The 26,766-nt window shown below is 35.9% G+C and overlaps 1 protein-coding gene across 6 annotated transcripts in view; it reads right to left on the bottom strand.

Annotated features, from left to right (window-relative positions):
- Positions 1 to 26,548, bottom strand: part of RBM46 (RNA binding motif protein 46) — a 49,227-nt gene extending 22,679 nt beyond the window's left edge. For 5 of the 6 annotated variants that reach the window (XR_009616123.3, XR_009616124.3, XM_060653931.2 and 2 more), the window contains exons 1-4: positions 25,874 to 26,403; positions 11,894 to 12,055; positions 8,276 to 8,743; positions 6,951 to 7,733 (exon numbers count right to left, since the gene is read on the bottom strand). Coding sequence is in view for 4 of the 6 variants with exons in the window: in XM_060653931.2 (XP_060509914.1) it covers positions 6,951 to 7,733; positions 8,276 to 8,743; positions 11,894 to 12,044 (1,402 nt within the window). In the remaining 2 variants the exon portion in view is untranslated. The other variant, XM_060653932.2, reaches the window with a different exon arrangement.
- Between the last annotated feature and the right edge of the window lie 218 nt (positions 26,549 to 26,766).

Genomic DNA, 26,766 nt, shown 5'->3' with positions numbered 1-26,766 from the left:
AACAGAGGATAAATTGCTCTAGAATAGATGATATATCTGAAATTAACTAATAAAATTAGATATATTTAATCCAACCAAAAAGCCTGGAAGCAACCCACACTGAATAATTTTCAAGTAGTTAAAAGCACAGATGATCACTTGAATAAATTCATCACAGTAAAACCATTTTCCAAAACATCTTCTGTCTCCATTCACTAGTCCACTCACTAAATTATACTGCTTACAGCATAAGCAATTATCGTCTGCTAAATTTTAAATAGGAAGCATAAACAAAGGCATGACAGGCAGAAGACTAAGTGCAGTTTCTCATACACATTTAACTGATGCTAACCACCCACCCCTGCAAAAAAATAAGCCATAAAGAAGAGCAAAATCAATATAACATTTAAATTTCCTTTCAAAGCCACACTAAAAAATATATTTAGGTGACATCACATGGCAAAATTATACACTGCTGCTGACATCTAAGAATTGAGTATACATGCAAAGTTTATTGTGACATTTGATACAAGAGGGGAAAATTTACAAACCATTATTTTTTAAATATTAAATGACAAAAACAGATGTTAAGTTTAAAAATAAAACAGTAGCTACTGTTAAAATGTGTATAAGAACAGGTATTTTAGGAATGTATTAACCAAAGATACTAAGAAATTGTAGGATAAAGGATCAAACATGATCAAATAAATGTATGAAGTAAATGAAATCACAGATCACATTAGCCAGTTAATAACACGAAACAACTGGAACAAATACTGGTCACATGTATGTTTTCATACACATTATTATTTTCCTAGATTGTTACAAAAGAAAACCAATTTCCAAACTTTTAAGTAATTAGGTTGTTTTTATAAAATCTTGGTTTTGATTATATTTAACTGTCAAATTCAGGGAAGGAAAGAACCAGAAAGCAATTACTTGTCATCATGCAAATAAAACAGGTGACTGACTCTCCTTTTTTTTTTTTTTTTCCACCAGATGTTCTGCTGTGAAGTAGACTGATAAAAGCTTTCAATTATATATAGGAAGGGATATTAAATGGATAGTTAATTCTTGCAAAAGCAGTTCTTGGTTTTAAGACTATTTGAATTCAAAAATGTACTTTGGTACACATAAAAAAAACAAGTATTATTTTTAGTCCTCCATAAGATTTTTGTCTGTATTTTAAACAAAACCATAAATTGGGGGGATAAAGGAATCCTTAAAGCTCACCAAGTAAAACCCTGATATTTTATAAGTGAAGGCACTGAGATGCACAAAGAGTAAATGATTTTATTTGCCATCTAAGGTTACAGTTTGTTGGTGGCTGAGGCTACAGGTTCTTGTACTTTTTACTCAATACTCTGTTAAATAAGCCACTTCTCTCACAGTACTAACACCATGATAATTATGGTTCATTAATACAAAAGTATCAATAAGGTAAGAATCACGAGTAACACCAGATTGATGATATTTCAGGAAAATACAGTAGTTTCAAGAGGAACAGAAGTGTATTTTCAAGAGCAGTGGGCCCACTCAAAGGGCAAAGACACATAGTTGAGTTAATGGAATTTTCGTCTCACCATTTGGTCATATGAAAATAAATTAATGTATAAATGTTGATGCTAATCCTACTTCTTATTTAACTAGGTGAATTTTAGAGCAAATTCAGCAACTTATTTTTGTTCTTTAAAATATCAATTTGAAATGGTGCCATCAAAGTTAGGTCTGTAATTAAAGCTGGAAAAAATAACTTCTAAAAGTATTATTTTTATTTTAATTATTTATAATAAATTTCATTATAATAGGATACAACCATTATGTTGTATTTAGTGTCTCCCAAAACTATTTCCTAAATTTAAAAATAAAATGGAGATGGTGTCTCTTTGTTTCAAAGCAATTTATTAACAAATTTTTAAAATCAAAATTTTATTTTTGCTTTCTGCCCATCAATCTGGAAATAATGATAGCTCATAAGAAAAAAAGCACCAATTATTTTTCAGATTAAAACACACATCCTGCTGTGCCTTCTATTTTATAACTTTCAACTAAGTTACAAGTGACAGCATAAATCAAAACCTAATTTTAATGATATTGAAGGGATAGCAAACATAATGGCTATATCATGCTTAGGATATATATATCTAAATATTTTACCAGTCCATGACCATGAAAAAATTAAACATTCTAATGATGTATGTCATTATAAAGTCAAATATCAAAAACAATATGCAAATCAGCCACAAAATGAAGATGACCATAAAATGACATAAAATAGTCCACACAAATTAGGTTGGATTCATCCAGAAAAAATTACTTGCTCAGAAGAAAAACTAAAGCCATCATAGCTGTACCAAAAAAAAAAAAAAAAACAACTTGCAAAGTTTTAAAAAGCAAGACTGATGAAATTTTAATTAACTAATATCCACATCTTTTCAATTTCTAATCCTTAAAACCTGACTGAAGTCCCCAAAGCAAACACTATACACAACTGTTTGCCATTAAACCCACCACCATGCTATTTTTCTAACAGGTATTTGCCCACATTGTGCCCCTCTCTGCCTATAAACTGTCCTCAAGATCTACAACTCAAAATCAGGTAGGAAGCATGCCCTTCCTCTGTATTCTCAAAACAACTTATGCAGAGTTTGTATCTCTGCCTTCTTCAGTAGACCATGACTCCTTAAGACCAAAAACCGTGTTTTATTTATATTTAGCTCCTGACTGCTTACAGAAGTACACTTAGCCCTCAAAAGAGGCATATAAGAAAAATTGGCTCTTTGAATTTCTTCAGTGAGAAATAAAGTTTTATTGCCTAAAAAAATAAAATAAACTTCATCGGTCATAGCCAAAACAACAGTACACAAGTCAAATGAAAATTAATGGCACAAGCTGGTCTGCGACAGAGGTTCTTTACTCCTGTTTGAAAGCTTTGTGTAGTAAAACTGCCATGTGTGTCAGTGTTCTACAAACATGGAAACAAGAAATTCCTTGCCTTCGATCAGTTGTTAATAAATTATTTAACAAAGTGCATTTCCCAACACACAGAGGCTACCCCCCCTTCTTCCAGTAACTTTTCTCCAGGACTTTCTTTCTTCAAAACTATAACTCTCCAGGACCTTCCTTTATTTGCTCAATTTCTGCTTATCCCACACCCAGGTGGCAAAGAATCCTCTAAGGGAAAGCAGTGGCAAAACTGGAAGGCCCGTATTCAAAACAGAGGCACAGTTTTAGGAAAAGCAAAATTATTCACACTGATAGTCTAATCTATTATTAAACAGATACAAAATTATGAAATAGAAAATGATTACTTAAAAAGACGTGACTCTGAATGACCCATGATGTCTCCATACATGAAATATGTAGAATAGAACCTATCTATCTCTTGGCCCACAAGTATTAAACCCACTGAGTATCCCACTTATTATAGGCTCCTAAATATAAACAAGTGACAATTAATTTCTTATCCTGTTAGTTAGGTGATCAGTTTCCAGTGAGGTTAGGGAGGTCATTCTATGACATTATGAAGATGAAGATAGTCTCCAATTTTGAAGTAAAAAAAAACAAAACAAAATAAAAGAAAAAAATGAGGGTTCAATTTTGGCATTAATCCCAGATTTCAATTTTTATTCTATTAGGGGTATTCTGCTTAAAACAGAGCTTACTTTAAATGGGACCAAAAAACCCAAAATTTTTGAAAAACTGATTTTAAAGTACTACCCATTAAGAACTTTTGGGGTTCTGGTAAGACCACTAAATAGTCACTAGAAGTAAACTCTCTAACTTCTAGTGCTCATTTAAATGCCTGTTAACTCTTCAAGAAAATTTCTATTTTCCTAACACCAATGATAATCATTTAACTAAATAACTAAATAAAGGCTATTTTTTTTCTCTTTTATTTTTCAAACTTCAAAATGGGCATGGTAATACTAAAACAATGTGGATATTAAAAGTACATTCTTGTAGAAGTCTGAAATAAAAAGGTAAATGACTTTGTATCACATACAATAGTCAAAGATCATCAAGGTAAGACTAAATAATAATGCTAAAAATAGCATTAAATTGATGCAAAATGAAGCAAACTAAAAAAAAAATTACTACACACACAAAGAAAACATCTTAAAATAGTAGTTAAATTCATTATCTAGAAAAGTAGGTTCAAATTATTTAAGAAAATAGAGCCAAAAGTGATTTCATACTCAATGAACTCTCTTTGAGAGACTCCAGGAACCAATAGCAACCTCTCAAGATCTCAGAAAAGCCCAGTGCTTGAAACACATAAATATTTAGCAGGATATGAACAACATATCACCCCTCCCCCTCTAAGAACACACCACCAACAACAAATGGTCTCAACCCTTAGCCGCCCAATAAAAGCTTGCAACCTCTGAAGGTTCCTATATCTAAATATAGGAATTTTTACCCAAAAAAGGCTTCAACTCTTTGAAGCCCAGAGGCTCCAATGTTAACAGAAGTAAAAAGCAAACCAGAATATTGCCACAACAATATTCAACCTATATCCTTATTTCCCATAGAGCAACATGTAACATCCTGGCTGTCTATAGTTCCTGTCTTACTTTAACAACCTCCAAATGTCAGGCATGTGTTTTCTAATCAAAGATTCCTAGACCCTTGATTTCTGAGTCTTACACTTCCCTAAATTCTCTCCCTACTTCTCCTCTAACAGTTGCCTCTAACTCAATCTTCGCTCATATTTTAGTCAACTGCAGTAAGTATTTTTATGTTACTTCCTATAGACAAGGCCTCAAGCCTTGTGTAGTGCATCCAAACAAGCTTTAGTATTTAATCAAAAGTTTTGGCTTATATTTGGGTCTTAGGTCTTCTCTCTGATCGTAATTAGAAACTGAGAAAATATATGAAACACAAATTGTCCAATTTTTTATTATAAGTAGCTTTTAGATAAGGTTGATAAAATCTGAAATAGATGACTAAAGCAAACTGTGCCCTCTAAGTATTTCATTTACTGAAGCTAATTTTATCCCTAAATAACATAGTCAAGTTGGGAATACTATACCTAAATAGGGGTTTTCTTTGGGAACTATAAGGTCAATACAAGTTAATTATGGTCTGAGGACTCAAGTAAAAACCATGTTAATAATGGAATTAAAAGCTGATGAAAACCCTCTAGTTCCATATAATATCTTCTTTATGGGATAACAAGATGAGCAAATCACATCTAAACAGAAAATCTGACATAAACTAAGATATTTTAAGTATCTTAGAAATTTCAGTGAAGATAAATTTGTTAAGGGAAATGAGTGGGGGCAGAAATATGCTTCAGTAATACCATGTTAGGTCAGACACAAGTATCCTGGGAAAATCTTGCTCAGCCAACTAATTATCTATATTCCACTCCAAAAAAATAATTTGATCCATTTTTCTCTAGGAACCGTACTTTGAATTATTTGCTGTCCACATAAAGATAAACTAAACTTAAACTGCCCATATAAAATTATCTTTAAATTTCTTATTGAGGGGCGCCTGGGTGGCGCAGTCGGTTAAGCGCCCGACTTCAGTCAGGTCACGATCTTGCGGTCCGTGAGTTCGAGCCCCGCGTCAGGCTCTGAGCTGATGGCTCGGAGCCTGGAGCCTGTTTCCGATTCTGTGTCTCCCTCTCTCTCTGCCCCTCCCCCGTTCATGCTCTGTCTCTCTCTGTCCCAAAAATAAATCAAAAAAAAAAAAAAAAAAAAGTTGAAAAAAAAATTTCTTATTGAAAGAAAAAATGGAAGGTTTCTATTTTGTGTATTAATGAAAATTATACATAAGAATTTACTCACTTGTATGACAGTAAAATTCCCAAATATTTCCAACTAATAATTGAGGACATTACTGAAAAGTTTCCTTCCAAGAAACCCTACCATAAGTCCTAATCATCAGGATCTCCTAAAAATATGCATACCATAGGAGTGGCTACAATGGATAAGCACTGTATAAAATCGATCCAAACAATACATAAGATTCCCTCTCCCCTTGAAAATGGTTTTCTTTATAGACTGCCTTCTCTTTACAAATTTGATAATATCAATTTTAAACAGATATAAGCTCCAGTAGTATGGTTCTGCAACCATATAACAAATCAATTTTAAGCTAAGAGTTTGACAATTATAATCAAGAAATAATTATAATCCTTAGTAGGAAACTTTTCCTTTTTATTGTTATTTTCAAGAAACCACTATTCTTCTATCAAATATTATTTGAGGTACAAAATAATCACCGACTAAAATCCATAGCTTCGTTTAAAAAAAAAATAGAACTGAGAAAAACTGGTTGTAGAGGAGAGAATAACATAATAAAAAACAGAAATATGAAAATACCAGAGTGGTATTACATCTCTTCCTTCACAATACCAAATAGTTTGTTACCATATGGCCCAAAGCCTTTTTAATTATCCCTCAAAGGCTTTAGAAAAACTTTTTTAAAAGCATGAAATTAGAGAGAACGGTCATAAACATCTCTTAGTGATGCTTTTTGTCTTTCATGAGTAATGACAAATTTCCAGATTGGTGAGCATAAGGCTGTGTCTACACATGACCCATCTGAAATACGTCTGATTTTACTAATCTCTACCCCCACTCCCCAAAATGATTACTGTGTAGACTTCACCAAAGATGCAGGGACAAATTACTTAGAAATTGGTTTAAGTAACATCCTATAAGTTATATAGAAATTACTTCAAATGAGGATTAGTTATTACAAAAACAATAAATTAATGAAATAGGATCATGAACTCTATAAAGTGAATCAAAACCAAATTTTCCCCTAACTAAAGTTTAAAAAGCTAAATACAGAAATATTATACAGGAGAAAAGTCTCAACAAAATGTACCATGAATTCATAAAACTGAAGTAAAATGTATGTTAAATATCACTGTTGAGTTCAAAATAATTTATAATAATAGTATTTCCTAATTTCATACTGTACAATATTATTTAAAGTATTTTTAAACTTACCCAAATGAAGTAGCGTAAACTGGGCTGCCAGTTCCTTTGCATCTTCTAAGGTAGTACAGAGTTTGTCAGGCATAAAATAACTCTGGGATCCATTTGCAATAGCAGGAATAACAATTTTATATACCAAGAGTACTTTCCCATCTTGACTTGTTGTTGAATATAAATAATATTCTGGTGGTGCCCAATTATTTTTGTTGCAGTAATAATCCAAATGCATTACTGCAGAATTGAAATGATTGGATTTTAAAGAATACATACTAATTGGAGTAAGCTTTATTCCAGGAAAAAATGGATAAGTGCATCTTTCGATTTCAGGAGGACTTGGGCTATGCTGACCATTGAGACGAGCTGGAAGAGTTGGTGGCTTGCCCAGAGTTTTTGGGTGGCTCTCTTCTTTGTTAGCAAACACAATCAAGTTTTCAGAATTAGGGCTAATCTGGCCATTAAGGTGCTGTTTCCAAGTGCTTTCTTTATTTACTGGTTTTGCCAGTGTTACCTCAATACTTGCTCCATCAATGCATTTTCCATTCATAACAGACATAGCAGCCACTGCATCTTCTCGGTTGAAAAAGTGAACAAAAGCATAATCTCTAAGTTTCTTTACTCGTTCAACTGCACCAGGTTTGAATTTGTTGAATTCTGCTTTAATTGTTTCCTCTGTAGTTGAGATCATTAAATTTCTTACATAGAGAACTTTAACTCTCTGCATTGTTTCCTCGTCAACCTCTTTCTCTGGGTCAGCCCAATCTACCTGAATGGTATGGCCCCATAGTTGGAATGTACCTGTAAAAGAGAATAAATTACCCTGAAGACAGTTAAAACAACTAAAAGTCAAAAACTATTAAGTAAAATTTTCTCCAAAGAATCAGGAACTCAAATACCCATCAGTAGTAGTAAACATTAGTTTCTCACAAGAAAGTCACATGAAAGTTTTTACTACGGCAATCCAGCCAGAACTTACAGAATTCATTTTAAGAGCAAACAGAACAAATTTAAGAGAAAAAGAACAAATACACTTCAAAAATAGACCTTTATCAGAAGAATTATAGGTACTATCCTTTGAATTTTCATCAAACAACAATAAAAGTGTATACATTCAGTAAATTAGTATATTATTATAGATAATGACTCTTCTTGTCATTTAGAAGATAGGAGCAACTTCTTGTCTTTTAGAAGCATTTATTTTACTTCCTTATACAAAATATCTCTATACCTCTTTAAGGGCATTACACAGTTTCAAAATATCGAACTAAGAAATGCTGTCATTTTTCCATATTTATAATAAGACTAATACGAAAAAGTAAATTTTAAAAGGTCAAGTTTACCTGGGATTAGTTTTCTCCTAGCCATAGCAGCAGCTCTGTGAGATTCATATTCAACAAATGCAAAACCACGATTTTTGGTCTTATCAGTTGCACTTGGATAAACAATGACATCTACAACTCCTTCTGTAACTTTCTTCATTTCATCCAAAATTTCTTCTTTCTTCTTTTCCTTAGGAATAGCTCCAATAAATAGCCTGCAATTATCCAAGCTTACACACACACCAATAAACTTCCCTGGTCGAATCTCATAATTATTAAGAATTCTGATGGCTAATTGCGCTTCGTCTTTTGTAGTGTACATCACAAAAGCATAACCGCGGTTTTCACCACTAAATTCCATCATAAGTCGAAATTCATATATCTTTCCAGCTCTTTCAAATACAGGAACTAACTCATCTTCATACATATCACGAGGTATTTTTCCTACAAAAACTTCACAGCCTCTAGGTGGAGGTGGACCTTCCCAACCTAAAAGACAAAAATAAATTCTAATAAGATATTTTGATACACCATTCAATGATTCAGTCATTCCACAAATTTACAGTGCCTCCTATGTACTGTGCACTACTCTAGATGTTGAGGATACAACAGTGCACAAAACAGAAGACCCTTCCCTCATAAGGCATATATATTCAACAGAGAACATAAACAATAACTGATAAAGGCTATGAAGAAAAAGCCAGAAAAGAGTTGATACTTTTAGCAGTCAGGTAAATCTCCTCTGAACACATGAGGTTTAAAGCAGAGACCTGAATGAAATGAGGGAATAAGCTTTGAGAATATATCATTACGAAGAAAGCAAGAGCTTTACACATTAGAACAACAACGAGCACATGGGCCTGTATGACTAACGTACTTGAAGCAATATTCAAGTGGTAGTCAGAGGCCAAGATTTTATTTTAAGTGTGATAGAAAGCTAATGGGAGGGTGCTGAGCAAAGAAACAGCACTGGCTACTAGTAGAAAGGCAAAACATATTTATTTAGCTGTTTGCATCTGGTTTGCCTCTAGTATAAACACCACTCCTGTACTCACTGCTCTTTCAAAATCCTCCCCAAATGACCTCTCCTTTAATAGCTAGAATACTCTTTTCCCCAGTAACCCAAACCTGACTTCTTTATAAACCCATCTAGAAAACCTAAAAGACTCCACCAAGACACTGCTAGAACTGATACACAAATTCAGCGAAGACACAGGATATAAAATCAACATACAGAAATCTGTTGCATTTCTGTACACCAAAAATGAAGAAGCAGAAAAAAAATCAAGGTACAGGCCCATTTACAATTGCACCAAAAACCATAAGATACCAAGGAATAAACCTAAGCAAAGAGATGAAAGACCTGTGCACTGAAAACTATAGAACACTTATGAAAGAAATTAAAGAGGACACAAAGAAATGGAAAAGCATTCCATGCTCATGGATTGGAAGAAAAATTTTGTTAAAATGTTCACACTACCCAAAGCAATCTACAATTTTTTTTTATTTTTATTTTTTAATATTTATTTATTTTTGAGACAGAGAGAGACAGAGCATGAACAGGGAAGGGTCAGAGAGAGAAAGAGACACAGAATCTGAAACAGGCTCCAGGCTCTGAGCTATCAGCACAGAGCGCAACACGGGGCTCGAACTCACAGACCACGAGATCATGACCTGAGCCGAAGTCGGACGCTTAACCGACTGAGCCATCCAGGCGCCCCTCAAAGCAATCTACATATTTAATAAAATCCCTATCAAAATACCACCAGCATTTTTCACAGAGCTAAAACAAACAATCTTAAAATTTGTACAGAACCACAAAAAACGCCAAATAGCCAAAGCAATCTTAAAAAGAAAAAGCTGAAGTATAACAATTCAGACTTCAAGCTCTGTTACAAAGCTGTAGTCATCAAGACAGTATGGTACCAGCACAAAAACAGACATGTAGATCAATGGAACAGAACAAAAAATCCAGAAATGGACCCACAACTATATAGTCAACTAATCTTCAACAAAGCAGGAAAGAATATCGGATGGACAAAAGATAGTCTCTTCAATAAATGGTGTTTGAAAAACTGGACAACATCATACAAAAGAATGAAACTAGACCACTTTCTTACTCTATACACAAAAATAAATTCAAAATGGATGAAAGACCTAAATGTGAGACAGGAAACCCATCAAAATCCTAAAGGAGAACACAGGCAATAACCTCTGTGACTTTGGCTGTAGAAACTTCTTACTAGACAGGTCTCCAGAGGCAAGGGTAACAAAAGCAAAAATGAATGACTAGGACTTCATCAAGATAAAAAGCACAGTGAAGGAAACCATCAACAAAAAGCAACCTATGGAATGGAAGAAGATATTTGCAAATGACATATCAGATAAAGGGTTAGTATCCAAAATCTATAAAGAGCTTATCAAACTCAACACCCAAAAAACAAATAATCCAGTTAATAAACAAGTGGAAGACATGAACAGACACTTCTCTAAAGAAGACATCCAAATGGCCAACAGACATATGAAAAGATGCTCAACATCACTAATCATCAGGGAAATACAAATCAAAACTACAATGAGATACCACCTCACGTCCGTCAGAATGGCTAAAATTAACAACATAGGAAACAACACATGTTGACAAGGATGTGAAGAAAAAGGAACCCTCTTGCACTGCTGATGGGAATGCAAAGTAGTGCATCCACTCTGGAAAACAGTACAGAGGTTCCTCAAAAGTTAAAAATAGAACTACCCTACAACCCAGCAATTGCACTACTGGGTACTTACCTAAAAGATACAAAAATACTGATTCGAAGGGGCACATGCACCCCGATGTTTAAAGAAGCATTGTCAATGATAGCCAAATTATGGAAAGAGCCCAAATGTCCATCAGCTGATGAATGGATAAAGAAGATATGGTGTGTGGGTGTGTGTGTGTGGGTGTGTGGGTGTGTGTGTGTGTGTGCGCGCGCATATATATAATGGAATATTATTCAGCCATCAAAAAGAATGAAATCTTGCCATTTGCAATGATGTGGATAGAGCTAGAGCATATTATGCTAAGTGAAATAAACAAATGCCGTATGATTTCACTCACATGTAGAATTTAAGAAATAAAACAGATGGACATAGGGGAGGGGGAAAAAAGAGAGGGAAGCAGACCACAAGAGACTCTTAACTATAGAGAACAAACTGAAGGTTGCTGGAGGGGAGGTTGGGGAGGATGGGCTAAATAGGTGATAGGTATTAAGGAGGGCACTTGTGTTAAGCACTTGGTGTTTGTTACATGTAAATGATAAATCATTAAATTCTACTCATGAAACCAATATTACACTATATGTTAACTAACTAGAATTTAATAAAATTTTGAGAAAAAAAAAAAAACACCCAACTTCCTTCTCAGCTGTTTCTTAACCAAGAGCAGAGTTGAAAAAAATGTAAAGGTCAAACATGCATAATACCTATAATATTACGCATTATTATATGCGCATCACATATATAATACCTCTTTCCCCTCACAACTATAAAAGTGATTACTAAGGTCTTAAAGCAGTTATAAGAAAAAAAAACTGATACTAATGATATATGCACCTAATGTACATTAAAGATACAATTTTTTGAACATAAATACATCCACACCTGGAGGAGGACCACCAAATTTCCTTTGCCCATTTTCTTGAACCATGTTGTAACCAGTCTTTTCCATCAAAGCAAGTAATGCTGCTTCATTCTGAGTACCAGTTCTGACTTTACTGCATCCATTTATTCCATCTATGTTTTCTTCATTCATGGTTGCAATTCCTAAAACAAAATTCAAAAAACAGTGTTTATGACAGAGCACCAGGAATCTATGAAGGAGTCCTCTAGGACACAACCAAAAACAGTGTGGCTGCTAACATCTGATGATCACTGTGGTCTTGCCCACTAAGTCCTGCTCTACAGCAGAAGCTAGAAATTCCATTTAATGTCACTGATCAATTAAGCAGTACCTTTAGAAGGCGTAAGCTACAACAAAGGGAGGCAAAAGTAAAAAAGAGAAAAAAACACAAATAAATGAGAAGGGGTTAGAGAAGAGAAAAGAAAGCAGAAGGAGTAACAAAACAAATATACTGCCATCAGTGAATACATTATCACTGCTGATCTATATGGCCCAAGGTTTATTTTATCATACAGGCCAACTGGATTTTACTGTGCCTTACAATTCTCAGATAAATGTAGCCTAATGCCAATATAGCTCATGTTGTCAGCAATCTCTAAGAACTCCAAAAGTTATCAGAAATTGAACAGACGCTTGGAGTAAGTAAACAGAATTTCAAACCAGTCCCTGTTCCTAAAAGAAGCTACTAAAGAACGTAGGTTATCACAACCACTTGTCCTCCGAGCAGAAACAGGAACTACTGTGTTTTCCAACTAGCAGCAGCTTAAGAATTACATCGGTGGGTAGGCAGGAACTAGAAAGAACCTGAGATCTCTGCTGACCATATGTGTTTTTAGTTTTTTTAAATGAACTTAATTACAATGTCGTTAGGTTATCAGAAAATTCACATTGATCCTAAAGATTATTTTTTTCTGTTTCTTAATTATACGTCTCTCTCCTTTGGTATTACTATGAACAAATACAAAAATTAAAATCCACAGTCTGGGAAATGCACTGGGAAAGCCATTTTGGCTTTCAACAGAACTTTGGTAATTATAAATGGAAACTAAGTCACTGTAGCACAGCATTTCAAAAAGTATGAAATTTTTACCCCCAGCACCTCAATTTCACACTTAGTTCTGCCATTTTCTAGCTGTGGAAACTTGATCAGCTCATTGTTTCCTTGCTTATTATAAAATGGGAGTACCGGGGCGCCTGGGTGGCTCAGTCAGTTAAGCATCCATCTTCAGCTCAGGTCATGATTTTGCAGTTCCTGAGTTCAAGCCCCACATTGGGCTCTATGCCAACAACTCAGAGCCTGGAGCCTGCTAAGGATTCTGTGTCTCCCTCTCTCTCTGCCCTTCCCCCACTCATGTTGTCTCTCTCTGTCTCTCTCTCTCTCTGTCTCTCTCTAATAAATAAAGAGTAAAAAAAATTTTTTTTTAAATGGGAGTACCAATATAACTTATTGCAAGGTTGCTGTTAGGATTCAGTGAGGCAATGATGTAAAAGTCTTGTTAGAATTACCTAAGGCCAAATAAAGGTTAGTTCTGATTAATACTAGAGAGGAGCACATCTTAACTTTTCACACACCCACACTGTTTTTGATTTTTTCAGAAACATTTTGTGCATTTTCTCAAAGGTTGTGTGGGCAGGGGGTGCGATATGGTAGACACATATCTAGGGAAGAGTATCTGCATCTCTACAGTGGATAGAGGATAGGAATGCAGAAGACATCACCAAAGAATCACTGCTCTAAAGTAAGTGAAACTGTCACTGTAGTTATACTCACTAGTACTTAATATAGCACAACAGCTCTGAAGCCAGACTGCCTGGATTCAAATCCTTTTTTGCTTACCAGCTATAATTTTCAGTAAGTTACTTAGCCCTTCTGTATCTTAATTTCCTCATCTTTAAAATGTGAATAATAGGGCACCCGGGTGGCTCAGTCATTTAAGGTGCCAATTCTTGATTTCGGCTCAGGTCATGATCTCATGGTCTCTGAGATGAAGCCCACGTTGGACTCTGTGCTGGCAGCACAGAGCTTGCTTGGGATTCTTTCTCTCTGTTCTCTCTGCCCCTCCACAACTTGCTCTCACTCTGTCTCAAATAAACATTAAAAAAAGTTTTAAAAATAAATAAAATGAGGATAATAACACTGCCTATCTGATAGCCTTAATGAATATTAACACAAATGCTAATTTTATGCATATATTGGAACCTTTAAAATCACTAACATCTATGAATAACGATAGCTTAAAATCCAGATATTTATCTTTACAGTAACTGATTTCAGAACAAAAGTATGACACCAGATAGAAAGAAACAGGCTGAGAATAAGACTCAGAAGTTCAGTTTATTTAGTAGCCTATTATAAAGCCATGGAATTTCTACACATTACCTCTAGTTTATACAACTACTAAAAGAGAGTCTCAACTTTGCTAAAAGAAAATACTATTTCCACAGATGAAAAAACGCAGGCTAACAAAGAAATTATCCAAGATCACAGAGCCAGAAAGCGGCAGACAGAATTCAATTCCAGGTCTGCCTGATGCTAAATATCCCCTCCTGCCAAGAAAATGATTTTGACATACCTTTTGCCGCAACATTACCTTAAAAAGTCCCTCAAAAAACGAAGAAGCACCCAAATTGACTTTCATGCAAGTGGAATATGCAGAAATTATAAATTAATACACCTTAGTCATGTGACTTCTACAGTCCTTCCTAGTTGCAAAATGTTTTCTGAGCGGTGAATATAGCTACAAACACATTTATATCGCACACACTATACACACACAATCTTTTTAGTCTTTAAAGCTCTTTCCAAGCTATTATATTGCATTCAATGGAGTAATTCTGAAGAAAATGAGGCAAGAAAGTAGCTCCTGGACCCATATAGTTTCTACCTGCCATCTACCTAATTTCCTTAAACTTACTAGCCCAGTTTTCTTTATGAAGCTAAGATTCATTTATCAACCTGCCTAATGAATGTATTGAGAATGAGATATTCAACAGGCATCCTGAATTCAACATATCCAAAACTCAATGTCATTTTAACTTCTAAACCTGTTTAAGTTCCTTCCTGTTTTACATCTCCATCAATTCTTCCATTCAACCAATAAACAAACCACAACAAACATACTCCCATCTCCTACAAACTATCACAGAGTTTCACAATGTGAGTTAACCCAGAGTCTTCCTTTGATTCAGTCACAAACACCTGCATATTTTACCTCTGAACAGACCTTGAAATCAATCTTTTCCTGTCCATCCCCACAGCCTGTTCTCAATTATGTGTTACTGGAACCAGTACTAGATTCCTAACTGTTGTTACAGGCTTTAGTCTTGTGCCCTGCAAACAAAATCTCCATGATGCTGTTGAGGTGATATCTGATCATCTTAAGTTGTGAATACAAATCAAAACTAAGGGGAAAAATGAGTACTCTTATGTTTTAATCTTAGAATCAAAAGGCCTTTCTAGAAAATGAACAAAAGAGCCTCAAAGGAAAATATTACTGTATTATTTTTTACTACATAAATATTAACTATCATCTTGGAAGGCAAAAAGAACAAAACCAAGACAGAAAATTATAAACAGGGAAAAAGGATCTGCAACACACATATTTAAGGCTACTTTCAAAATAAAAAAAGGGCAGCATGGTGTCATAATTAAAAGCAAATTCAAGTATCTAAATAATGGCTTAAAGGCAAATCCTGGTTCTCCCCCTTACTAACTCTGACTTTGGGCAAGTTTGGCTTCAGTTTATTTGTCCCTATAAAGTAGATAATAAGAATTTCTACCTCATAGTGAGTGTTGTTGTCAGGATTATGGAGAAAGGGCTTAAAACAGTATTTTGGATATAAGCACTATAAATGTATTTACTATTTAATATACAAAAATAAATAAATTTAATTTCTAATAAAATATTGTCTAATAAATTAATAAAATAATAAGAAAAACACAAACAGCAGACCAGGGATTGCAAACTCAGATTCATTCACTTGTTCAACAAATGTTTGCTGAGTACCAACTGTGTGCTGGTACTATTCCTTATGTCTGGGATACATCAGTAAATAAAAGAGCGAAACCCCTCCCTGGCATAGCCTGTTAGCCAGTGGAAGAAAACAAGCAATAATTAAAGTAATAAGTAAGTAATATATGTTAAAAGGTAATGTGGGGGCTTGGGGGGCAGGGATAGGGCACATGGAAGGGATTAACAGAAAACAGAAGACAGGGTGCAATTTTAAAGAGGATAGCTATGGGGCGCCTGGGTGGCACATTTGGTTAACTGACCCAGTCTTGATTTCAGCTCAGGTCATGATCTCACGGTTTGTGAGATCGAGCCCCACATCAGGTTCTGTACTGACAACATGGAACCTGCTTGGGATTCTCTCTCTCCCTCTCACTCTGCCCCTCCCCTACTTGTACTCTCCCTAGCTCTCTCTCAAAATAAAATAAATACATTTTAAATAAATAATAAATAAATAACTAGTACTAACCTCAATAAGAAGGCAACATTTGAGCAAAGAATTAAGAAACCTACCTATGCAGTTATTTGGGAAGAGCACTTCACACAAATAGAAAAAGGAGGACAAAGGTACAAGGTAGAAGTGTGCATGACACACAAAAGGTACAGCAAGGGGATTGGTACGGCAAAGCCAGGAAGACAATAAGAATAGTAGGAGATAAAATCAGAGAGGTAATAAGCTGCCACATGACACAGACCTTGTAAGTCAGGTAACGAAGGACTTTGGCTTTTATTCTAGGTTAAATGAAGAGCCACCACAGATTCTTGAACACAGGAGAACTATCATCTTTCCTTTTAAAAGGATCATTTGGCTATTATAGCGGAAAGGCAAAAGAAGTGGGGTGCCTGGCTGGCTCAGTTGGTAGAGCATAAGATTCCTGATTTCAGGGTCATGAGTTTGAGCCCCACGTTGCAGGTAGGGATTATTTAAAAATAAAAACTTTAAAAAGAAAGAAAGAAAGAAAGAAAGAAAGAAAGAAAGAAAGAAAGAAAGAGAGAGAGAGAGAAAGAAAGAAAGAAAGAAAGAAAGAAAGAAAGAAAGAAAGAAAAGAAAGAAAGAAAGAAAGAAAGAAAGAAAGAAAGAAAGAAAAGAAGAGCAAAGGTGGCAGCAGGGAGACCAAAGAGAAGACTACAACTAAAACTCAGGTGAGAAATGATGGTGGCATGGACCAGAGAGGGTGATGAAGGGGAAAAGAAGTAGTCTCTGATATCAGATACATTTTAAAGATATACCTAACAGAATTTTCTGATAGACTAGATATGGATTGGAAGATAAACAGAGAAGTCAAGGATAACACCAAAGTACTCGCTAGAGCAATGAGAAGCAGAAAGATGAGGAAGGCGGAGCTAGAACAGATTTTAGGGATAAGATCAGAGTTCAGCTTTGAACACAGTGAGTTTTTGTATCCACTAAATGACCAACTCGAATGCCTACAAGGCCCTGGGAAGAAATGTTAAATGAGCATAAAGGCCAAAAACAAGACTCTAAGAAGTGCTATGCACCATCTGAAAACGGCAATGACGACTCAATTCTAATAAACTGTTTCCATCTTCAAATCCTGTTTGCCCAGTTATGCCACATTTTCCAATTTTAAAGAGAGAAGCCAGAAATGGCAGATTTTTATGTGAAATCTCAATGTTTAAAATCTGAGAACCAAAGAGCTGAATTTACCACGAAAACTGCAAAACTGGTGTTAAGTGTAAACTGGTGCAGCCACTGTGGAAAACAGTAGGAAGGTTCCTCAAAAACTTAAAAATAGAACTACTGTATGATCCGTAATTCCAGTACTGGGTATTTACCTGAAGAAAACAAAAACGCTAATTTAAAAAGATACACATGCCTCTATGTTCACTGCAGCATTATTTATAATAACAACGATAAGGAAGCAACCTAGGTGCCCACTGATAGAAGAATGGATAAAAAAGATGTGGGGTGCGTGTGTGTGTGTGTGTGTGTGTGTGTGTGTGTGTGTACTATACAGGTATAGTACACAGTATACCTATAGAACATACTATAGGAAGGTAACTTCCTACCAAATGAAAGTATTCAAACATGGGCTAAACATGCTGTAGAGATTCAAGCAAAGGGTGCACTACTGGACCATGTGGCTTTTACCATCCCTTCCAAAATTTAGTACAGAGAGTGAAAGCATAGAAGCTGCCTTCAAAGGATTTATAACCCAGAAAACAGTATTATCATCATCATCCAGTTAGGTGTCTTATGTTTCAAGCCTTCATTTTCAGGAGCAATATCTCTACAAGAGGCTCGCGGCTCCTTGAAAACAGAGTACTGCATAGTCAGAAAGACAAAATAAAACAAACTGAAAATTACTTCAAATATAAAAACAGTAACAAAAACTATACAGACCAAACAAAACACCTGCCGACTTTCTATCTTTTTAATTCTGGGCTGCATAAGGGCAGGGATCCCATCTGCCTTGAATACTTTCCTTATTATCCATACAGTGTTTGGTGCACAGTAAATACTCAATAATTTTTTGCTGGATGATGGGTCTAACAGAAAAATCCTTACCAGGACTTCATATACTGTTGGCAGGTACATATTAAATTGGAATTATCTTTTTAAAGGGAAATTTGGCAATATTTATCAAAATCTAAAATGTATATAAACAGTAATTACTAAAAAATTAACCTACAGATATAGTTGCACAAGTATGCAAAAATACATGCACAAGATGTGGACTGAAACATTGTATATAAAAGCAAAAATCTAGAAAAATATTTAGTTGTCTACACAGAGAGTACTGATTAAAAAATTATGGTATAGTGGGGCACCTGGGTGGCTCAGTCGGTTAAGCATCTGACTCTTGGTTTTAGCTCAGGTCATGATCTTATGGATGGTGGAATCGAGCCCTGCATCAGGCTCTGCACATGGAGACCCTGCTTGGATTCTCTCTCTCTCTCCCAGTGTCTCCACCCCTCCCCAGATTGCATGTGTGTGCATGCTCATGCTCTTTCTCTCTCTCAAAATAGATAACTTTAAAAAAAATCTTTAAAAAATTATAGTATTATGCAATTGTTAGAGAATATCATAGATCTGCATGTGCTGATATGGAAAAATATTTAAGAAATATATGAGAAAAGTATGCCAGAGAACAATATTTACTGGTTTACCAACTGAATGTTTTGTTTGAAGATACTCAAGTATACATTCACACGTTTTATAGGCATACAAAAATTTTAGAAAAACTTAACCATTGGTAAGTAGGAATGAGGAGTCAAAGCACCTTAATGTTTCACTTTTCTGTGACTGTCAAGAACATATGCTACTTGTATTAAAAGCAGGAAGCCTTTTTGGGGGTTTTCCATTGTCCCTTACATATAAAATCCAAACTCTTTAAAAAGCCATAAAGGTCCTTTCCTAATCTGGCCCAGCCTACGTCTCCAACTTCATTTCTTACTCTATGTCAACAACAATACTTACCTTTTTGTCATTTGCCAAATGTGCCAAGTGCTCACATACCAGCCTTTGTGTAGCTTGTTCCCACAGTCCTGTCTCACTCTCTTTGCCTTTCCCACTCCTAACATTTTCCAGAAAAACCACCCCATGACTCTCCCTTTCAATGCTAAATTAGGCATTCCTCTATACTACTATCACAGAACACACCTCAGAGTGCTGGTCTGTCAATCCCTTCTACCACCTCCCCCCCTAAACTCTGCCAGATATCAAGAAGGGTCTAGTTTTTTATTTCCAAATCTCTACCACCATGTACACTCCCTAATATGTGATAAATGTTCAATGAATGAGACAGAAAGGGAGGGACATTGTGATTTAATTGAAAATAATGGACTTGGGTAAGAGAAGGCCTGAGTTCTAGTGCTTAGTCAAGAAATCTCTGGATGAATTACTTTACAGCCTTTACCTTTACTTTCCTAATCTGTGAAATTCCATTTTATGTCTATTTCTGCATTCATATATTTAGCACCTTATATACCCTGCATGATGATAGGCAGTTTATATACATTATTTCATTTAGTACTTACAATAACTCTGTGAGATAGGTACTATTCTATTCCATTTCAAAAATAAACTGAGACTAAGATAAAGTTACAGTGCTAGGAAATTGGTAGGGTAGATATTCAAACCTGTCTGCCTAAATATTGGGCTCCTGAAGGAATACTTTATATTACCTTCATTTTTGATATTCAATAATCTGAGATCTTCATAAAAACGATGTGATTTGCCAGAGGCCATATAAGTTGCAAAATCAGTACCTGAATCCAGGTTTTTTCAGATCAATAGTTATTCTTTTAAATATGATTATAACAACTACTCAAATATTTATGGCTTCTTTAAAAAACTACAGCATGATACTTTTTAAAACTATATTACCTTAGAGGGGAAAAAAATCAGTCAAATATTTTTGGAAAATCTCTAATAAAATAATTTCAAATTTATTAAAAACCTTATAAATCATCTCATTCAACCACCTATCTGATATACAATTCTCTTTTACAATATGGGTGCAAAGCAGTCACCTACCTTATTCTTGAATTCTTACAAGAAACTCATATTCTCTAGAACAACTTAACCTTGGTTAACTCTTTCAGAAAGCTCTTTCCTATAATGATCATAATTTCTTCCCTTGTAACTTTCACAAATAGATCCTCATATCATCCTTCTGGCCACACTGAACATGCCTCTTTCATCTAACTGCACTTGAAAAATTCTTCTCCTCTTCTTCAAGCTAAACATTACCAGTTCCTTAAATCCAACATTTTCTAAAATGATGTCCCTTAGAATACTATTCTAGGAGCTATTAACAGGCCTCAAAAATGTGTTCCATACCTAAATAACATCTGAGAATCACTATACGTCTCTCTTAAGAGTATCACAACAAACATTAGCATATTTAAGACGATGAAAAGTTTCAGTTAAAACCTTTCAACTTTAACTCCTGCTTCTCAAACATTTCAACATGACACCCTAATTCTCCCTGCTACCTGTATTAACTGCCTATAAAATTATTTGGAAAATGCTGCCTTAACTGCTCTTTACAGGATACAGTTTGTTCCCTAGGTTCCCTCACTGTCCTCTTTTTCCTTTACAAGTATGGTGGTCAAAATTACAGAGAAAGATTCCATCAGTGTTCTACACAGCTGCATGATACTGATGGTTGAATGAAGCATACTATCAACAACACTGGGGTTTTAATTTTTAACAACGTATTTACATCTGAAGAGTATATGTGATATACTGAAAAAACGTTTTTTTAAATAATAAAGCTATCCTGTAAAAGACCATCTCCAAAGAAGGTAAAAAGATGTTCAGCTTTTCCTCAATTCCCCCTTCTATGTCCATTACTATGATGATTATATATATGATTACTATGATTACTATGATGAACTATGATGATACTGTCTCTGTTCTCTTTCCATCATTTTTAGATTCTTCTAACTTTCTGGCTTCACATATTTATTAAATGGCAGAATTAGGAAGTCTGTACTGTCAGCTGGGTACCTTACACTATACTCCAGGAACACACTTACGTGACATCAAATCCAATAAATAAATAAATCTGTTATTAACAGATTCTGTTAAGAGTTAAGGTACTCTTTAACAATCAGAACCATCAATGAGATAAAGATTAATTAACCAAACCAACTTTCAGCCTTTTGTCTTTAAAAAAAAAAAGGGCAATGTCCTTCTATCATTGCTTTAAAATTAAAATCATTTTAGGGGTGCCTGGGTGGCTCAGTCGGTTGAGTGCCCAACTCTTGATTTCCACTCAGGTCGAGATTCCAGGGTCATGAAATGAAGCTCCACATTGGGCTCCACACGGAGTTTGGAGCCTGCTTAAGATTCTCTCTCCCTTTTTCAAACAAAAAGCATTTTAAATAATATAACTACCTTTTTCCTCCCTTTAGGATTGTTTTTATTCTACTTGGCTTTGACTATACCATCATGGAAGATTTTCTACTAAGAAAATATTAGAATTACAAGTGGACCGTAGACCACCTCCAATGTTAAACATAGAAAATCAAGAGCAACTAAAATAGACTTGCTTAAGGTCACAAAACTAGTAACTGAAAAGACCTATGGCTCAAACCTTCAGACATCAATAAACTCTGACTCTGGCTCTTTTCCAGAATTTAGTCCAGAGGGACCTTAATGGCCTAAACATCCTATAGGACATCATACTGTCCCATTACACTAAAGAAAGACATCAAGTTGATACAATGTGGAGAATAGGAAAGTATGAGATTTATATTTTTTTAAGCATGCTGCAAGGATGAGGAAAAAAAAAAAGACTAGTTTAATATGCTGCCTTACATATAAAACAATTGAGAAATATACCTTCTGTTTCCATTTTACCCAAAATGTAGAATTTAATCAATGCATAGTTTTGTTTTTCTGTAACTCATCGCTTACTCTAAATGGCCGATTTGTGCAATGCAAACCACCCCTGCAATTACTTACAGACATGTATTTTGGGTCAATTCATGTCTCTAAAGTTGTATTTTTAAAGATATTATATTATCTAGGGTGTCACGTTGAAACAAATGGCAGTCCCCACATTAAAGACTCTTTTTAACATACAATGACTAGAAACATATGCTAGACTTAGTACATTTAAAGAAATCTCAATCAAAATATTTTAAAAACTTAAAATTAGGAAAGTGTAAGAGTCACCAACCTCACTCTCTCTTTAGAAAGGAATATGTTTTATCTTAAAGCTTTCAAAACAAAGGTAACATACACACATCTCTAATTCAAAAATCAAAAATATCTAACTTTAATACCATATTTAATCTAACAAAATACATTTCTAAAAAGGTCAGAAATCAAGAACCTCAGATAATTAAAAATCAAATCTAAAACAGGCATAAAACAGCCTAATATTTGTTCTAAACTATTCCAGAATCAATCTGAGAATTACCAAAACTCCAAGGAAGTATAGCAGCCCTATACATTATGACAAAGCTGTCATACCAACTGAAGCTTCTAGGCTCAATTAGTACTGCTGACCCAAGGAATCTGAGTAAGGGAAGGAGGGTCCTAAGCAAGAGAATGACACAAACAATTTATACAAAAAATAGTGGGGAAGGGCAGATTAAAAGCTGCTGTACCATAAATAAACTCTAGTTTTCACAGATAAATCTTTTTTCCTAAACTTTGGGCTTTCAAAGATTCCTTTCCAGCTCAGTTTCAAAAGTAAAATTAGAAGAAAAATTAAAAAGAAAAAATTTTCTAAGCTATTAAGTAGGCCAAGACGGCATAGCCAATCACAGGATAGATATTCGAGTAACAATTTGAATCAAGCCTTTAGCTTTAAATGCTAACTATATCTTCACTAATTTTAAGAACCGTAATAAGTTAACAAAAATAAAAATTTTCAAATTTGTACTGCCTTTCAAAATAGAAAATATACTATTAAAAAATTACTAGCACAATTTTAGCAAAATATACATAAAATTAATCACTTATCTAAAGAAATTTGTGTCAGCTGTGTTCAAACTACTTAAAACTGACCCTTCGGGGGACCTGGGTGGCGCAGTCGGTTAAGCGTCCGACTTCAGCCAGGTCACGATCTTGCGGTCCGTGAGTCCGTGAGTTCGAGCCCCGCGTCAGGCTCTGGGCTGATGGCTCGGAGCCTGGAGCCTGTTTCCGATTCTGTGTCTCCCTCTCTCTCTGCCCCTCCCCCGCTCATGCTGTGTCTCTCTCTGTCCCAAAAAATAAATAAAAAACGTTGAAAAAAAAAAAAAAAAAAACTGACCCTTCATCTTATGAATTACTGTAAAAATTTATGAAATGAAAATGAACATTTTATAAATTTTATTTTTAAAAACTGCAATAGTGGGGCGCCTGGGTGGCTTGGTCAGTTAAGCGTCCGACTTCGGCTCAGGTCACGATCTCACAGTCCGTGAGTTGGAGCCCCGCGTCGGGCTCTGTGCTGACAGCTCAGAGCCTGGAGCCTGTTTCCGATTCTGTGTCTCCCTCTCTCTCTGCTCCTCCCCTGTTCATGCTCTGTCTCTCTCTGTCTCAAAAATAAATAAACGTTAAAAAAATGTAAAAATAAATAGAAATAAAAACTGCAATAGTGAAAAAAATTAATTTTTAAAGTATTAAAACACTTGTATAGAAAGCATATTAGTTATGGCATTCCTTAAATTACGTGGTATTAAATTCCTGATTTGTTCAATTGTTATTGAGTATGGAATGCTGAGACCATGGTTGCCAAGTCAATGGAGGTTTTTTTAAGTGGTAACTCATTTTAGTGACAGACTGCACTACTTTTATTTTCCACATAAAATGAGGATTACTCAAAAGTATATGGATATAGAAGTCTAACATCATTTCAGAATGAAAGGGTATAGATGGATTGGCTCAATTCCATTTTAAATTATTTTTATTAAATAATGAGGACACATTATTCCTAGAAGTTAAATATATAATGAATAAAAGTGTTGGTACTGGGTGTTTCACAACTTTTAGTAATACCGTAGAGAGTACTTTTTAATTATTTAATTAACAATTTTTTAAATATTGCATTGAACACAAAATTCTTTGAATTTAGTATAAAGACACCTACAATAGAACCAAAATTCTTGTATGCTACTACACAATAATACAGTGATATTCCTTACATAAAGGAAAAGGAAAAGGAAAGCTCCTATAAGCTTTCATCCAAAATCTATTATAATTTGAACATAGATATCACATTTTCTTCTCTCACTGATTTCGTTTTAGCAACAATCAGGTAGTAAAATAAGACACGACCCAGCATTAATATACAAATCTGGACAGATTTTACATCAAGTATTTGATTTGTATTCACAAACCCTCCTTAAACCGACATGTCTGTTTTTTAACAACAAAAATGACACCATTAAAAATAGGAGGCTTAATATCAGTCCATAAATTGGGCATATTGTTATTAATATTTCTTAACTCATAACAGATCCAATAATACACATGCTTATATTTCAGACGTTGATATGTATCATAATCTTTGGCAATAATGTTCAAATCCAATATTCTACCCTCTTAAATGAAAATTAGCAATTAAAGCAGTGCCTTAAACAGAAACTAAAGCACTGCTAATATTTAGCAATTGCAGCACTAATAGTCATCTTTATGTCCATTATGGCACACAGGTGCAAATTTTTAAAAACGAATGTTTTATATGTGCACCTTGGAAAGAATATCATTAAAGATGATTAAGGAGCTTTAATTCTGAAAGGCTCTGTATGGAAGTCTGTCCAACTGCTCAAATATACATTGTAGTGATTCTTGAAATGAAAATATCTTCCTGTTATTTAAATAAGGAAAATACTACCAACACGTGAATATGTTATTTATACATTGAACACATCCTGCTGCCTGGTTCTAACGCCATTATCAAACACAAAGCGAACAGATTTCTAAAGAGAAGCCAAGTCTTAAAAAGCTCCTCCTGATAGTCCCTCTACAATACTGGCCTATATTAGAATCGTCGCCTATTATAAAGACAATAGATTATTTGTCAAGAATGTAAAGAGAGAGCTTAAAGAAACTTCAACATTAACTAAATTCACATATAAGGCAACTGGTGCCCAAATAATTGGTCCTGGCTCCCCAAGGATCTCACAATTAACATCAATGCAAGGATTATTAAATCCCAGGTCTCCTGACATCACGTTCAGTGGTCTTTCTAGAACCCCCCCCCCAAAGAAAATATTTAAAAGGTTTGTAATTAAAACTATCTGACTTTAGGAAACACAAATGGTACTACTGCGTGTACTACCGTCCATGGCTGCCTGCCGCGGCGTGTCGCGGGAGAGAAGGGGGTCAGTTATCTTTCCCAAACACCCACAGCCTTCCACTGTTCAAGACCCTACACACAAGAGAGCACTTGGGGAATAAACAGGAAGAGTCAAAGGCAGAGGAAAGTTCGAGGCTCATCCCAGTTAGAACTCAATGAAAACGACGACATGATTGCCAAATCTCACCCAGCAGTCGGGACGCCCCGGACGTCGTCCCAAAGGCTCTACAGGGGACGCGCGGGCGCCACAACGGCCAGACGCCCTTGACGTGTGGCGGTCGACGGAGGCAGTGCTAGGAGAACATGGAGGGCAGCAGGTGGGAAGCGGCCGGAAGATGTCGGGGAAGAGCGGAAATAAAGCAGAGAGAGGGCAGGGCCCCCGAGGGGCGGAAGGAGCCGCCAAGGGGCCCCCGATGACAACTGGAGCTGGGGGACTGGACGGCTGGGACCACGCGGCGCAAACTGTGACGGCAAGAGCTATCGGGTCAAAGGATGCCCTCTGGGGCTGGGGAACCGCGTCAATGACTCTAGCCCTCCCTATGCTCGACGGGGCAGGGTAGTGAGGAGGGCGAATCCCGCAGACACTGCCTCCAGAGGGGCGTGAGTCCCCACTGCGTATCTGGCGTAACAGTGTATCGGACTGGGCCTTTTGCGGCCGGAAGGCGGGGTCTCCAGCCGTTACTAGCGGTTTGGTTGTGACCCCGCTGTCCCCATCCCCTCCTCACCCCTTCGGGTCTTCAAATGTTGGTCCTAAATCCCTGGGACCAACGACCACAAACCGCCGCCACCGTTTCGGGGACCAATCGGTCGGAGCGGGGGAGGGGGGTCGCCGTAGCGGGGGAGGCCACCGGGAAGAGCTCGAGCTGTCCTCGCGCCTTGGTTTGTCTCCCAGCAGGCGCCGGGGCAGTGGCCTAGGCAGCCCCACGCGGAGTGGAGCCCCAACCAATCAGTGACCAGCTCCAGGGAGGAGTAGGGAGTGGAGAGTGGGCGGGATGAAGGTTTTTACCCGAATGAGGCTCTCGGAGGGGCGTAAAAGTGCTTGGAGTGACAGGCACTTTAGCCAATTGGGAAAGGAGAGCG

Source organism: Panthera onca, chromosome B1, assembly GCF_046562875.1.
Source record: "Panthera onca isolate mPanOnc1 chromosome B1, mPanOnc1 haplotype 2, whole genome shotgun sequence".
NCBI classification, from domain to species: Eukaryota; Metazoa; Chordata; class Mammalia; order Carnivora; family Felidae; genus Panthera; species Panthera onca.
The sequence above is the reverse complement of the archived record's forward strand: the minus strand, read 5'-3'. Positions and strand labels throughout refer to the sequence as shown.